Source organism: Sinocyclocheilus grahami, unplaced genomic scaffold (assembly GCF_001515645.1).
Source record: "Sinocyclocheilus grahami isolate Dianchi unplaced genomic scaffold, SAMN03320097.WGS_v1.1 scaffold9.1, whole genome shotgun sequence".
NCBI lineage: Eukaryota > Metazoa > Chordata > Actinopteri > Cypriniformes > Cyprinidae > Sinocyclocheilus > Sinocyclocheilus grahami.
In genome coordinates this window covers 3,524,968-3,540,560 of record NW_015505188.1, presented here as the reverse complement: position 1 = coordinate 3,540,560, position 15,593 = coordinate 3,524,968, and the positions used below count along the sequence as shown (strand labels likewise).

Genomic DNA, 15,593 nt, shown 5'->3' with positions numbered 1-15,593 from the left:
TCAATTTTCAATTCAGCTTTGCCAGCACAGAAATAAATTGCATTTTGAAATATATTAAAATACAAGCCTTATTTTAAATTGTAATAATATTTCAAAATATTACTGTATCAAGTAGCCTTAGTGAGCAGAAGAAGCCTCATTTGAAAACATTAAAAAAAAACACACACCTACCCCAAACATTTGAACGGTACTGCATTTATATATAACTTGCACATTTGATGTTCGCTTGATTTGACGCTTGCACATATTAAAATTTTGCTTGGTCAACCACATTGAGGTTTCTCAGTGTTATGTTTTAGAAACATGGAAAGTTATTTATGAAGCTATGTAAATCAACCTCAAATTACAGCATGAAAAATATTCAGAGTCGTCATTTATCATCTGATATTAACAACACATTCTCTAAGAGCGTTTGGGTGACTAGACAACACAGCCAAATTATACAGTCATATTTCTGTTTGTCTGTATATGCAGTATTGCTAAACCTCTGCCTTGCTTATTTCCTCAGATCAAAAAGAGGAAAAGAGTGTCAGTGTTGTGGTTTCATTTCTAAAGTGTGAATATAAATACTGTTTAAAGGTCAAAAGCAAATAAAGATGTAAAAAAAAAGCCATAAAGAAAAATAATTTTGTGTAAAATACATGTGCCAGTTTCTCAGAAATGTAATCTTATACTGGAAGGGTCAAAGTTTAACTGGTCGTTTTTACTTGCGGCAACCACATGTGAGGACCCCGGGCTGGACTCCGCTTCGCCCACGGTGAAAGCCGATCCGGCAATCCACAGCGCGATGTTGATGTATTTCCTCAGCAACCAGCGCGGATCAGCTCTAGGCATGACGAAGCGGATATCGTCCTCTTTTGGAAGACCAAACAAAGTAGTTTCGCTTTCACAACGAAGCACACAGCGTCTTCACGACATGGCGGCAACAACAATACTACAGCGAGAATAAAAGTTACGCCTTCTTTCTTTGCGTGAACATTTGGGCGGCGTTATGCAAATCTTCCCACATCGTGACGTAGACATGTGGGGGCGTGTTAGAACGAGCCATTTTAGGTAGGCATGGTTGACTCTTAACTTTTATAAAGAGACTAAGACTTTAGTCTTTGCAACTTTACAGATCTTCTTTATGCACCAAGAGCTTGTAACACTCCAAAGAGAAAGGAAAATTTTAAATCGCATTATATGACCCCTTTAAACTGATACCTTTGTCTTTGTGACACCTTCTGGATTGCCCAGTTTAATGAGATTGTGGTTCTACCGTGTTAGTCTCGGTCCAGACTGGCGGAGGTGACTTGGAGGTTTTCAAACAACAGCATTGTTCCCCAGTTTCCGTACATGCAGTGGGCAGATGGCAGTCTTGTTTTCACCGTCACTCCAGAGACCGTGAACGCCTACCGCTGCGTGTCAGAGGAACTGGGCTTCAAGCAAACCATCATCTCCTTCCCTGTAACTCTCCCTGTCATGCCTCGTTCTCCTCCATCACACCAGCAACCTGAGGTCACCCTGGACTCCGGTCCAGGCACGGAAATAGAGCCCATCCCTGATGACTACACAACACTTGAGCTTTATGAATCTGAACCTACAAAAATGGAAAAGACGGATGCATTTATGACACCAGACAGGAGCAGTGAGAAAAAAGCCGGGACTAATCATCAGTCTACTATGAACATGAACACTGTTTGCATTGCACAGAAGAGTTACTACACTGAAATGGTTGCTTTTTGCCTCTTGTTTGTCATTTGTCTCTTTGTATTCATTGCTTTTGTGGTCCTTTGGAGGCGCAGCATGAGGTGCAACAAAACCACCCCTCAGAAACAATCTAAAGACACTGAATCAGACTAAATCTGATTAAATCTGGCAAACAGAACTGGAAGAAAAGAAATGCTGAGCCCTAAAACCAGCAGTATACTGGAAGATTAAACAAACTAAAAAATGATTCTTGATTTAGTTAGGAAAACAACATTTCCACTATGAAATAAATCTGAGGTGATTGCTGGAATGTTACCAATACATTTCAATACCAATATTTATAATCATTTGATTTTATTTATAGTTTATGATTTTAGGTAATAATGCTTGTTTTGTTAAAAACCATTGTTTAGTCGATGCTGAAATACAAATTAAGATATTTTTAGGATTTTAGGGTAAGACAGCTCTGCATCATGGGGGAAAAAATCTTGTTTGCAAAAAAGGCCTAATATGACATAATTTGATGATGCCGAATTAAAAAAAAAATCCATTACTTACAGTTTTTTCACAATATATGGATAAAGACTTTAAATATGAAACAATAAATAAGAGAATAAAGAATAAATACTTTGTATATGATAAATGTATGAATATAAAAATAAAGACTTTTTTATTTGTAGCTTTAATGGTCTGAAAAATAACAAAAGCAGTGAAATGTCTAAAGTTTCAAAGGAGTGGAACAAGTGGGAATCAGGATTAGGCATAAAAAATTATGTCTTGTGAAACATTCATACATGTGCAAATAATCTGAAAATTGAACAAATAATTGTAACGTTACCTGGCTCAGAGGAAGATACATTTGGAATCGTGTCTTCCCAGTTTTCCTGGTGATTAAGGGATAATACAAGATTTCTTCAACACAAATGGTTGTCAAAAGCAAATGCACATAATATTTTGTGAGAAAGTGGAGAAATTGGTGATGTGCCAGAGCAAAACCGACACGATTTTTGGGTTCATCACACCAAAATTGGTAAGAAACAACTACTGGAGTTTGATTTCATTGGACTCTGACAGAAATTCTGTCTCAGTGCCTGAAGGGGTTAAATAAAATCGGTGTGAGGCAGAGTTGCCAAGTCCGCGTATTATACGCGATTTTAGGCTTCCATTTTTGTAAAGTTGCGTGAAAAAATCCCGGGTTGCGGTTTTTTGGGTTTATTTAAAAAAATATATGGTTGCTTGTCAGGTTTTCCGAACAAGCAACCATATATTTTTTTAAATAAACCCATAAATAAACTTCGTTTCTTTATTTATGTTCGCCGTATTCTCCAGTGTATTGAATGACACTCTGTCTGCTCGCAGTTAATAGCCAACCAGTGCAATAATAAAAGTGCTGCAGAGTAATTTGTCAAATATTCCGCCCCCTCCTCACGCGCTTTCTTTTTGAACGTGATTTGTCTTCAATGAGGGATTGAAGAAAAATCACGTTCATAAAGAAGGCGCATGAATTTTTGTAAAATAACTTGTTATTGATTTTCAGATAAAAGGGTAGTTTCAGTTTAATATGTTGTAGGCTCATTTACTGGTAATAAATAATTGATCATAAATAATATTGATGATAATAAATTATCAAAAAATATCGGGCTTGTTTTGGGCTTATTTTTAAAGTTGCGGTTGCTTATTTGTCTCGCGAGAGTTGGCAACAGTGGTGGGAGGAGAAGGAAGTTTAATTTAGGGGTTTCCTGTTATGTTTAGTCGGTAAATGAGGTCGCACATAAACTGATCAGTCAGGAATCGGTAAGTAAACAAGTTACAGTACGTTATTTTGTTTAGACAAAGTTTTTTTCCAGCGTTGTAGTGAACAATTATAAAATCACTCTGATAAATCTCTGTCATGATGGCTGTTACTCAAAATCTGGCAACCTGCCCAGTGCCTACCTAGCAGAGTAACTTGTGTGAGCAGAGTAACTTAGAGCCGCGACAATTTCCCCTCCGCACTCCAAGCATTCAGTCATCTCGTTCCCACTCCTCGCTCCACTGATCAGAAACACGCTCCGCCTTCGTTTGAAATAGCATTCATACGACGCTTGTTTATATATCTTGCTGTTTATGTTTACTATATGCATTTAGGACATTAACGTTTGTGAACAGTGGCATACAGTAGTACTTTGTCCATGCACATAATATTCTTACGATCTATTTATATGAATATTCAGCTGATCATCCGAGACAGTACATAACATGGCAGCTCAGTAGGTTTTGACAGTATCCAGGTGCGTGATAAGACACACCTGTTGTAGATAACTAGATTAAAGAACTACATAATTCAATTTCAATGGTATTTTTAAATCACATGATGTACATACAGTAAACATTTCTAATGCAAACTAAAAGATGTGCAACTTTAATCAGGACATGAGAGGCAGGTAACAGGGTTGACCACGTCTCATGTGTTTTTTGCTTCCTTGTTGTTGCAGTATAAACGTGAGCTTCATATTTCTGTGAGATATGGCCTCTTCAATGACTACTGAGGACAATGGGGTGAGGGTAGTGACTCATATTATCCCGCTGGAGGAAAAAACAGAGTCTCCAGACCTAAAGTCAAGCTCGGTCGAACTAGACAAGTCCAACCTATCACCAAAAACCAGGATGTTCCTAAAGGGGAGGCCTCTGTCACTGGGGGTGAGAGCTGGACACGTGTATTCGGATGCAGTTTCACAGCAATGTTAAATATGAGTTAAGCTATGTTGACTACAGAAAACAATTTGGACTTGGATTTGTTTCAGCAGCTTGTAACAGATGTTGTTCATAATTCATATTAATTTTAAATGGATTTTCCCTTAAACATTCTCCTACTGTTTAGAGAGAAATGATTCAGGAAAGTTTGTCAGATTTCAAGTATATTTTACTGAAGTGTGTGTGTGTGTGTGTGTGTGTGCAGTTGGTGCAGGTGTTTACAGGTTTGGTGGTCATGACTCTGTGCACCATCACGGTACTTGTGGACATGCTGAATGTTGAGACCGTAATGTCCCTTGGACTTCCTGTGAGTGACCATTTTGATCCCTAATAATACAAAATATCAGCATTTATGTCAACTTTAAAGTCTACACAATAAATAAATACACAAAAAATGCCACTGAAATATAAATGAATAAATATGATCTTTTATTTAAAGAAGAGGAGGTGGTGGGAGGGGGCAGAACGTTTTAACAATTTTCCAAAAAGTTTTCAAAAAAATCCTGGAATGTTTAGAGGACTTTACCAGAAATGTTCTGCCCCTTTGCAACCCTATTTCTAATTTATCTTCTTTTTTTTTGTTGTTGCATTAAATTAAAATAAAATTTGCTTTAAAAATTTAAATACAAGTACATTTTATTAAGAAAATGAATACATTTTTACATTTTATTATGATATGATTATATATAGTCAAGTTTGATTTTTCACCCTTCGTAGTAAAAAGTTTGGGCACCTCTGATATGGAATCTCTGTAGTTTGGTTCAGGTTTATAAAAACAAATAAAATAAACATGTAATATTTTTAGTATTTTTATTTTTCAGTTTGTCATCTCTGGGTCCATGGCAATTGCTGCACACAAGAGATCCAGTCTTACTCTGGTGAGCAGATTCTCATATTTACTGCATATTTTTACGTGTCACATACCCGGTGTGTTCAGATACCAACAGCATTCTGCACCCTTTCTGAAGTCTGAATACACTTCAGTATTTCCTGAAGTCTTCAAATGTTTCCTGAAAGCCTGAAAATGCTTCATTATGCAAGAAATATACATTCTTATTCTTTGTGTCTGTGCAGATCAAAGCCACGCTGGCCATGAATGTGATCTGTGCTCTGCTGGCTGCTGCAGGAACCGGCTACTTCAGTTGGGAGCTCAGCAACAGACCAGGGGAGGATCCTTGTAACGGCGGAGAATACTGGTCATGTTCGAGCATGATATTGAAATTTAATGTACGTCTGTAACTAGTGATGATCTCAAGCTCATGTTTACATTAAATTAATGCAGATGCATATGCCTGCCTGTAGCATATTCGAAGGACAGAACATAACTGTTTTTATGCCACGTGCAATATTTTTTATTTAGAGTTTGATAGATGGAGTGAGGGGTCTCCTGCTGGTGCTGTGTTTTCTTGAACTGTGCGTGTGCATCACTCTGTCCATCTTTTCCGCCCGGGCCATCCAACAGGTGAGACCAAACCCAGATCAAACCTCAGTAGAGGTTCATATTTGTGACCCTGGACCACAAAAACAGTCTTAAATGTAAGATTGTAAGAATGTAAGCTGAACAAATAAGCTTTCCATTGATGTATGGTTTGTTAGGATAGGACAATATTTGGCAGAGATACAACTATTTGAAAATCTGGAATCTGAAGGTGCAAAAAAATCTAAATATTGAGAAAATTGCCTTTAAATTTGTCCAAATGAAGTTCTTAGCAATGCATATTACTAATCAAAAATGAAGTTTTGATATATTTATGGTAGGAAATTTGCTAAATATCTTCATGGAACATGATCTTTCCTTAAAGGAACACGCCACTATTTTTGAAAATAGGCTCATTTTCCAACTCCCCTAAAGTTAAACAGTTGAGTTTTGCCGTTTTCGAATCCATTTAGCTGATCTCCGGGTCTGGCGGTAGCACTTTTAGCTGTAGCTTAGCATAGATCATTGAATCTGATTAGACCATTAGCATCTCGCTCAAAAATGACCAAAGAGTTTCTATATTTTTCCTACACTGTAAAAAAAAATCCGTAAAATTTATGGTAAAAAACCAGCAGCTGTGGTTGCCGGAATTTTTACGTAAAAAATACGGTAGCAACGTTTTAGGTTTTAACTTAAATTTACAGTTAAATACCGTAATTTCATTAACTGATATAATGTTAATATACCAACCTATTGAAGTACTGAAATCTGCAACAAAAAAACATCAAATTTGAAATGTAACGCAGGGAATTCTGGGAATGTCAAATTTTTTTATTATTATTTACGGTTATTCACTGTAAATTATACAGTATTTTTCACTTCCAAAAACGGTATACTACCGTAAAATTACATGTAATGTCCAATACAGTTTTTCACCGTATATAGTAGGGGAATTTACCGTTAACCATTTAACAGGTTTTTACTGTAGCATTTTTACAGTCTTTTACCGTTAAATTCACAGTCATTTTTTACAGTGTATTTAAAACTTGACTCTTCTGTGGTTACATCATGTACTAAGACCGACGGAAAATTAGAAGTTGTGATTTTGTAGGCCGATATGGCTAGGAACTATACTCTCATTCTGGTGTAATAATCAAGGAACTTTGCTGCCGTACCATGGGTGCAGCAGGCGCAATGATATTACGCAGCGCCTAAAAATAAGCTTATTGGAAGTTACAATGTATTTTTGGCTATTGCTACAAATATACCCCAGCTATTTAAGACTGGTTTTGTGGTCCAGGGTAACATTTATTATTCACCTGATGTCATTCCATGAGGAAATGTAAATGAGGGTCTGATGGCCTGTTGTAGTTGAAGATCTAAGCTCAAACTTCAGTTCTCAGTGTATAGCCTTGATTGTGAAATAAAGATGTGATCTAAGAAAATCTTTTTTTCTACTTCAGGATGAAACCGACGTCGACCCTTACGGCAGTGACTCCAGTCTTCTGAAGGTTGGGGTGGATTGTGACTCCAACCCCTGAACAGCCACACAGTTATGGCCAAGGTTTATCTAGTCAAAAGTTTAATCATCATATAGGCTAAGTGTAATAACATTTGCTTTATAGAGTTCTTTCTTTTTGATGGAATTGTTCGATATAATACAGAATACCCATTTCCCACTAGATGATTTGTAATTTTTTGCAGTGTCATCTGTTATACACACTTTTGTATGGTAATGTTCTTTGGGACCTTTAGCACACTTCTTGCTGATTTCATGAATAAAATGCTCTATATTCTACATGCTGCTGTTATGTCATCTGCTAAAGTCGGGATGGATTCTGATTGGCTGTCAGTGTTTTTTAAGTTGGTGGAAAAAAATATTCTGAAAGTGATTCTGACAATATTTCCTCAATACTTTCTTAGTGTTGGGGAAAAAGGGCACATTTATTTCTAAAAATATAACTTGCTCTCCAATACAGATTCTAAAGAAAAAGCTTAAGCATTCATTTGTGGAAGCCCATTTCAGCGGCATAAGAAAAATCATGCTTTGATAAATAAATGTAAAATTATCACATACTTATGACAAAACTCAAAATTATGACAAAAAGTTTAAATTGATATAAAAAGTCCAAAAATGTTGTAATTGTGATTATGAAAAGTCAGAATTATGACACACTAAGTTATAATTATAAGATAAAAAGTTGAAATTATGACATAGCAAGTCCTAATTATGGCATCAGAAGTTGAAATGATGAGAATACATTTTCATCTCGATTTCGACTGTCAGAATTTCGACTTGTGTCATAATTTAGAATGTTTTATGCCTTAATTATGACTCGCGTCATAATTCTGACATTTGTTTCTAGAGTTGCCTTTTATGCAATAATTATGACTGACAATAAAACACTAGAGTTGGATATATCTTTTACTCCAGTGGTTCTCAGCCTTTTTGACAAGGTCCACCACAGTCCAAAGATTTTTACTCCTCACCCCCATTGAGGAGTATAGGTGTAAGGAGTAAGCTCCAACCCCCCATTTTTTAATTTACAGAAATTAGTAGTGTCCATAGATTAAAATAAGTGACTAAAATAGTAATTATCAACCCGAAGGTTGCCGGTTCGAGTCTCAGGTCCGGTGGGGGGTTGTCGTACAGCGCTCTCTTCCACACTCAATACCACGACTGAGACCCTTGAGCAAGGCACCGAACCCCCAACTGCTCCCCGGGTGCTGCAGCAATATGGCTGCCCACTGCTGCGGGTGTGTTGGACGGTGTGTGTGTGCACTTGGATGGGTTAAATGCAGAGCACAAATTGTGCACAAATTTTGGCCACATGTCACTTCATTTAAATCATCTTGGGGCCCCATGAACGTTTGCCAGAACACTGGTTGAGAGCCACTTCTTTATTCATTACTCTTTACTCTAGACATGCACAGTCCATATATGCAAGACATTGTGGTTTCACGAATTTTCAAGCCTGCAGTTTCTCCCAAGACACTCTTGACTCAGCTCTTATCCTCTACATAATTCATAACCGGTTTAAAAATACCCCGCTCTCGAGCGCTTGCAGGGGTGTTTTCTGGAACATGGGCTGGTGGAATGAGTTGAGTTCTACTCGGGACCGAACTGGTTTACTCCTTGTTTAGCCGCCGCCTCCTCTCATGACATCAACACTGCGGAGAGCCGCCGCGCGCTCAGACTCTGCTGCAGAACGCCAGTGCGCAAAGGTAAGCGAGCGCATCCTCAACACGCACGATCACGTTAGTATACTTACAAAGAGTGAATGGGTTGAAAATATCATTCAAAATATGCATGAAGAACGCGTTAGCTCGTATGCACGCCGTTTCGTTGATGCATGTTGTGACTGTGTTTGCAGCGGATCGTGCGGTATTGATGAGTGATTGGTGATCTATCAGCATGTCGCTGTACGCGTCTCAGATTAAAGCGTTTAAGAGCGCGGAGCCCAAGACACTTGGCGTGAGTTTCACTACAGCACACTATCACATTATTATATCGATAATTTGCCGCTGAATCATCAGCTGCAGGTATTTGATCAACTAGCCTGTTTCTTTACGCTTGATTTTATAGTCTGAACACGTTGTTTACATATTTTTGGTATGTTGCATATGAGTTTTTAGTAATTCAATAAGTGCTTTCCTATAGAAGATCATATTTAGGCTTTAGTTTAATATGTAGCACATGTAGTATATTTAATAAATGACATCTGGCCAACATCCAAGGACACACCCATATCTCAACACACACACACACACATACACACTGACAGACTGAACTGAATATAATCAAGATAAAACAATTATAAATTCATTTCAACTTCAAAAACACAGTCTTATTTTTTTAACCAAGAACAGAATTGATAATAGTAATAATAATAATGATATGACATATAGACAGATTTGACAAAAACCAACAAAAAATAACTCTGCTAATATATTTCAGCATGTAAAACTGCAGTTTGTGATTGTAATTTTGTGTGCTTTGGTTTAGGCTATTGAGATCATAATTGGTGTGTTTACTGTCATTTTGAGCACAATTGTGTATAAGCTGCACTACCATATCCAGCGTGAAATCATCATCCTCATCGTCAACGGTGCTCAGGTACAAATGCACACACATTGGAATACATTTAAGATGTTTAAAATCAGCCATGTGACATACGGCTCTGTTTTCCTACAGCTTGTCATAACTGGTGTTGTCCTGGTGCACACTGGGAGGAAGCCATCTAAATGTCTGGTACATTATGAACACACATATATGAATATCTTCTGAAAATTAGAAAGTGAATGAGTGCAGTCAGTTGACACAAATCAAGTCACCTCATTTAAATCCTTTTAATGTCCTTCCGTCAGAAGGACCTTGCTCCTCCTCGTCCTGTATTGACCAAATACTGTAAGTGCAGTCTCAGCAATAGCCTCATGTAATCAAACTTTTCAACAAAGGTCCTCTTTGCATATACTGTATTTTGGCCAAGAACCAGCCACTTAGATTGCAAGACATTACTTGAATGACTTCTGAAGTGACCAGCCATAGTTTGTTTTGTTTTTATGGGGCAGTTTGGAACAGTGTTATTTTGATACTTTTAATTAATATTTCGAATCAGCTTTTGTGTCTATGTAGTTTTTTTTTTATTATTTTTAACTTAAATTTTAACTATTACTTTTAACGTAATTTAGTTTTTGTAATTTTAGTAGTTTTTGTTTTTTTAAATATATGTCTATATCGTTTTTGGTAATTTTTCTATTTTAGTTTTCGCTAATTTAGTAAATCAAGTTAAACAAAATTCAAATGAGAAATGTTGCCTTGGCAACTAGCTGAAATGAAAGAATTTTTACAGTTGATTTTATTTCTTTAAGTTTCAGTTTATTTCATGCTTTTTAAGATTTTAGTTAACTATAATTGCCAATATTTTCACTGTATTTTTCAGCATTCATCATTATTGAAAATGAGAGTTTTACTATTATGTTATTGGAATTTATTTATTGTTAAAATACATGTCTGTTCATTTGTTGCAGCTGCTGACAACAATTGTTCTGCAGTTACTAACAGCAGCATTTGATATTGTTGGATTTGGGCTCATGGCCAGACACATCCCATTCAGAGGAGAGTCGTACTACTACAGGGACACAGAGGTAAACAAACAGAGACGCCCCATCCTGCTCATCCTCGAGCCAAGACACCTTCCTCCCACAAGTGACTCAATATTTCAAATATTGTAAAAAACAGATCATATACTCAGTTATTGAAATAACACAAGAATGGCTTCATCTGTTAAAAAAAGGGGGGAAATGTTATACTTCAAATGGCCCGCTTGCTTTGTTCATTGCCAAACAAAGATGTCAGTCAGATTTTGAGAACTGGCAATTTTATTTCTGCCTGTCCTGAATGTGGATCAGAAAAGCAGATGATTTTGAGTGTAGGAATCAGGGAGCTGTACATCGATCTGAACGTCAGTCTCTGGCAGACGGCAGACTGTGGTTGAGTGTGTGTGAGTAAAAAGAGAGATGTGACTCCAGGCTCTGTCCTGCTTGTTTCAGTGGTGTTGTGACCCACTTCACTCTGTTTCGGCTTGCTGTGGAGATGGAGGGAAAGAGGCACAAAAAGAGGTGAGTCGCATTACAAGCTTTACGATGCAGGGGGAAAACTACACACCCTGAGACTCTGAGCTGGATTCAAACTGTAATTCGTTTCAATATAATATCAATTTTTCCCCTAGATTTAGACTGGTGCAATGCACAATTCTTAGTGTTTTATGAGAGAACTCATGCCACAAGCATTTATTAATTTAGAATAACTTAGCGCTTTGTTGCGCAATTTAGACTAGTGGTCGATTAATATGGGTTTTTCAATTACATATGATACCAATAACTAAAGAGTGGCATGGCTGTATTGATGCATCAGTGTGGTTGTTAAATAAACCAATAAAAAAAAAAAACTAAAAATCATCTTTGCTGATTGAAATAAAGCTGAAATAAAATTTAACTTAAAAAATATATATTTATATTATTATATTAGTTGAATGACTAATACTAAAGAAAAAAATGGAAAATATAGAAATATTAGACAGAAAAACATAAACATTATAAAACCTTATACAGTAAATCACGCAAGTAAAAGACAAAATCACATAAGAAAATTATTCAAACTGAAAGTATAAAAATAAAAGCTAAAATACAATAATAGTATATTAATAATACTAAAATAACACTGTGATGTATATAGGTGAATGCAATGTCAATTCTACATTTTCTTCACCAAAAAAAGTTTAAAAATAGAAATTGCGCATAAAGCAAACGGCCAAATATCAAAGTCTATCACTTAATTAGAATTTTGGAATATGATGACTGATTAATTGAAGTATAACATTTTCCATTTTCCCTCTCTGTGGATATTCATATTGTTTTTTGTGTTATTATTGGCATATGATTGTGATTTACCATGTAAATACTGGGGTGTTTGTATATATAGTTTGATGATAGAACAGTGCTGTTGGGATATACTATTGTATTTGTGGTTTGTATTACAGTTCTTAGTGAATGGAATCTTGGTGACACTGATCGGTTTCCTGATGCTGGCATGTGCCATTGGTTTGGTTGTTTCTCTTTTTGGGGTCTACACCCTTTCTGTTAGTGCCATAAAGGTACGTATTTCAGCACTGCTCTTAATATCTGAGAATTACGTTCTGTTTAAGATATAATGTTCTAAGGCTAATTTGTAATGAAACTATCCAATTTACTGTTTACCCTCAGGAGATGACGCCCATCCCTCACTCTACAGCAAACCAACATTATGGTGTTGGTGTTCAGACCCAGAAAACGATCCATGCTGGAAACTGATAAAATAAGAGGCAGAAGGGCACAGTTTTAGCACAGTTTTTCGGTTTTTCGCCAACTGCAAAAGAGGACTGTTTCACCTACAAACCACTCACAGGTAACCAACCACAACCACAACAACAGGAAAAAAAAAAAACTTTTGTGAAGTTGTAAATAATTTTTTGAAAGTAAAATGGATAAAATCTCGTTTTTTGCTTGGCTGTTGCTCTCACAGGCTGTAGGACTGCTGTAATTTCGAAAGCTCAACTTAATAGTTATTCGTACCTCATTCATTTTCGCTCTTACAAACTGAAGCTTCTTAGCATGAAATTCTAATCAAATGTCTACCCAGAAATCTAGTGTTATTGATGTATGTTAGATGGGTAAGTGTGTTCATCGTTGTTAGGGTATGTGAAATTAAGTATGTAGCAGAAACAGAAAAGGAATTATGGTGAATGTGGACTGTTAGAAGGTTCTGTAATTGCGTCTTGTTTCATAACATTTTGTACCACCTTTTGCATGAATCTTTATATCGGTCAACATGTTTGTTTTAGCCACATGAGGACATTTATCAAGTTGATATTTGTTCGTTTGAATTGCAATTTGAAAATGAACACTTGAAACCATAAAAATGTAACAACACTGTAAGCAAGCCAAATTATTTTATATATATATATGCTTACAACAACAACAAAAAATCCTTTAAATAAGAGCCTTGATAAATGTGGCCCATGTTCAGTGAAACTCCTCTGAAGCAGAGTAATGTGAATTTAAACACCAGTGAATAACTAAACAGCATCGCTTGGCTTTTTTGTCATCTCGTTTAATCCGTGCTGATTCTTCAGGAAAGCTATGATGACTGCCAACTCTGTAAGTGCCACCACTTGTGACCAAAATCATGGACACCCTTATGACTAAAGGTCAGAGGTTGAACCCTCAGTCAAGGGCTCGACTTTGGTGATGTAAAATCCTCTTGTGGAAGCATGTGTCGTCCGTTCTGTGTCTGTAGATCTTTGTCTTTATGACAGCATGTGAGATTTACATTGTGCCTGTTCTCAGTGAACTCTTGACGTGTAGTAAAATGAAAACAAGTAGTATGTAGTAATATGGCTGTGTTTGTGTTTGTATTTGACTGAATGATATTTCAAATAAACTTGATTTAATACACAATCTGATGTTGTCTTGTTAGAGTTTTTTTCACAGTGCACACACACAATTAAATCAGCAGATATTAATATAAATTCTCAGCAGATCATTGTCGAGAGTACAGTTTAGTCCTGCAAATGGGTTGAAAAATCTAATTGTATTTTCATAGGATTTTATTGTAAATTCCCTCTCTAGACGATCTGAAATAAGTGTAATAATTTTGAAACCAGTTTTATATCTGAATAATTAAAACTATGTTATATAAACAGACTTTTATTCTAAAACATCGGAAGAAGCTCATGAATATGTATTATGTAGCATTACGTCAGACCACTATGCTTTCCTGATTTGCGGACAGGGTTCTAGTTAATATTCATAAGATGAGCCTTACAGCAGCGTAAGTGGACTAGTGTTGTGAAACATTCAGAATCCATTTTCCGGGGGATCGGTATGGATGCTGTTTGTTATGGTCTGGGGTTTGGGTTCAGAGTCTGGACAGTATGAGTGTGTTTCTGCTGTAAACACTCATTCATGTCCTCTGACGATTTCCTGGATAGTTAAGTGATTCACCTTGATGAGTACTGTATGTAATTCGATATGAGTGTTTTGTTTTACAATATAATATTTCAGATAATGAGGGAAAAACGTAATTATCATATTCTGTGCTGATGTTATACAGTATGGAGAAGGTCTGAAAGATTCTAGTTCATCTGTCGAAGGAAAACGAGTATATATATATATAAACTAATTAATAATAAATAACACACCCACACTCACTATATTACACTATACTATATACTATAGAAATGTATATAATATGCATTTCTATAGTATATAGTATAGTGTAATATAGTGGGTGTGGGTGTGTTATTTATTATTAATTAGTTTATATATATATATATATATATATATAATGTATTTACTATATTCATACTATATGCAGTATATAGTATGAATATAGTAAATACATTATATATATATATATATATATATATAAACTAATTAATAATAAATAACACACCCACACCCACTATATTACACTATACTATATACTATAGAAATGCATATTATATACATTTGTAAGCAATAAGGTACTTGAGGCATGCTTTATTGTGAATAAGTCACGGCTGAAGGGGTTTCAGGCACTCCGCTGGTGTAGTGGTGCCTTGAGAAGTGGGTATACTCTTAATTTATGCCCCCATTTTTTAATCAGCCCTTTTTTTAATCAGCCCAGCAAAGGATGAACACCCTGTGTTATAAACAGTGACATGTAAAACTAGTATTGCATATATGGGTCAGTAGTATTTGCACACTGTCACTTAACTTCTACTGCGTGACTTCACAGAGTAAGGATCATTATGAAATTAATATTAGCCACAGAAGAGGTGCAGATTTTGCAATAAATTCAAATAAAATAAATAAATAGACTGCAGCAATTAACATTTTGTCAGAACCTCTAGTAAATTACATGCTATTATTATTATTATTATTATTATTATTATTTTCCAATCTCTTACTTTTATTTGGCTGAGAAATCAAATACACTGCTGGACAATAACCAATAATTTGTATTCTATAATATATATATATATATACAGTATATGCATACTATATACATTTCTGTTGTATAGTATATATTATATATATTTTTCATTTATTTTAAAATAATTATATTTAATAATGACCTGTTTAAAAAAAATAATATATTATCAAATATATTACAAATAATTATAAGTGTACTATATATATATATATATATATATATGCATGTGTGTGTATA

The 15,593-nt window shown here is 35.6% G+C and overlaps 2 protein-coding genes across 4 annotated transcripts; both read left to right on the top strand.

Annotated features, from left to right (window-relative positions):
- The first annotated feature begins 3,389 nt into the window (after window positions 1-3,389).
- Window positions 3,390-7,623, top strand: LOC107592973 (membrane-spanning 4-domains subfamily A member 4A). Its single transcript, XM_016282560.1, has 7 exons — window positions 3,390-3,483; window positions 4,164-4,368; window positions 4,628-4,729; window positions 5,244-5,300; window positions 5,497-5,649; window positions 5,783-5,884; window positions 7,303-7,623. The coding sequence occupies exons 2-7, from the start codon at window positions 4,195-4,197 to the stop codon at window positions 7,378-7,380; spliced, it is 666 nt and encodes a 221-aa protein (XP_016138046.1). The 5' UTR covers window positions 3,390-3,483; window positions 4,164-4,194; the 3' UTR covers window positions 7,381-7,623.
- A 1,293-nt stretch (window positions 7,624-8,916) lies between these two features.
- LOC107592309 (uncharacterized) lies at window positions 8,917-12,804 on the top strand. 3 transcript variants are annotated; one of them, XM_016281779.1, is made up of 8 exons: window positions 8,917-9,064; window positions 9,214-9,314; window positions 9,846-9,956; window positions 10,035-10,091; window positions 10,871-10,987; window positions 11,393-11,461; window positions 12,382-12,495; window positions 12,605-12,804. In XM_016281779.1, the coding sequence occupies exons 2-8, from the start codon at window positions 9,255-9,257 to the stop codon at window positions 12,689-12,691; spliced, it is 615 nt and encodes a 204-aa protein (XP_016137265.1). In that variant the 5' UTR covers window positions 8,917-9,064; window positions 9,214-9,254; the 3' UTR covers window positions 12,692-12,804. The 3 variants fall into 3 exon arrangements, with proteins under 3 accessions (XP_016137265.1, XP_016137282.1, XP_016137274.1); XM_016281788.1 differs by having other exon boundaries at window positions 9,061-9,097; XM_016281796.1 differs by lacking the exon at window positions 11,393-11,461 and having other exon boundaries at window positions 8,920-9,064.
- The last annotated feature ends 2,789 nt before the right edge of the window (window positions 12,805-15,593 follow it).

Excerpts from the sequence above, each read along its gene's own strand:
- LOC107592973 (XM_016282560.1), top strand. The coding sequence starts at position 4,195 with ATGGCCTCTTCAATGACTACTGAGGACAATGGGGTGAGGGTAGTGACT. Across the intron at positions 4,369-4,627 it reads GGAGGCCTCTGTCACTGGGG|TTGGTGCAGGTGTTTACAGG; the intron begins GTGAGAGCTGGA and ends GTGTGTGTGCAG. Across the intron at positions 5,301-5,496 it reads AGAGATCCAGTCTTACTCTG|ATCAAAGCCACGCTGGCCAT; the intron begins GTGAGCAGATTC and ends GTGTCTGTGCAG.
- LOC107592309 (XM_016281779.1), top strand. The coding sequence starts at position 9,255 with ATGTCGCTGTACGCGTCTCAGATTAAAGCGTTTAAGAGCGCGGAGCCC. Across the intron at positions 9,315-9,845 it reads CGGAGCCCAAGACACTTGGC|GCTATTGAGATCATAATTGG; the intron begins GTGAGTTTCACT and ends GCTTTGGTTTAG. Across the intron at positions 10,092-10,870 it reads GGAAGCCATCTAAATGTCTG|CTGCTGACAACAATTGTTCT; the intron begins GTACATTATGAA and ends CATTTGTTGCAG.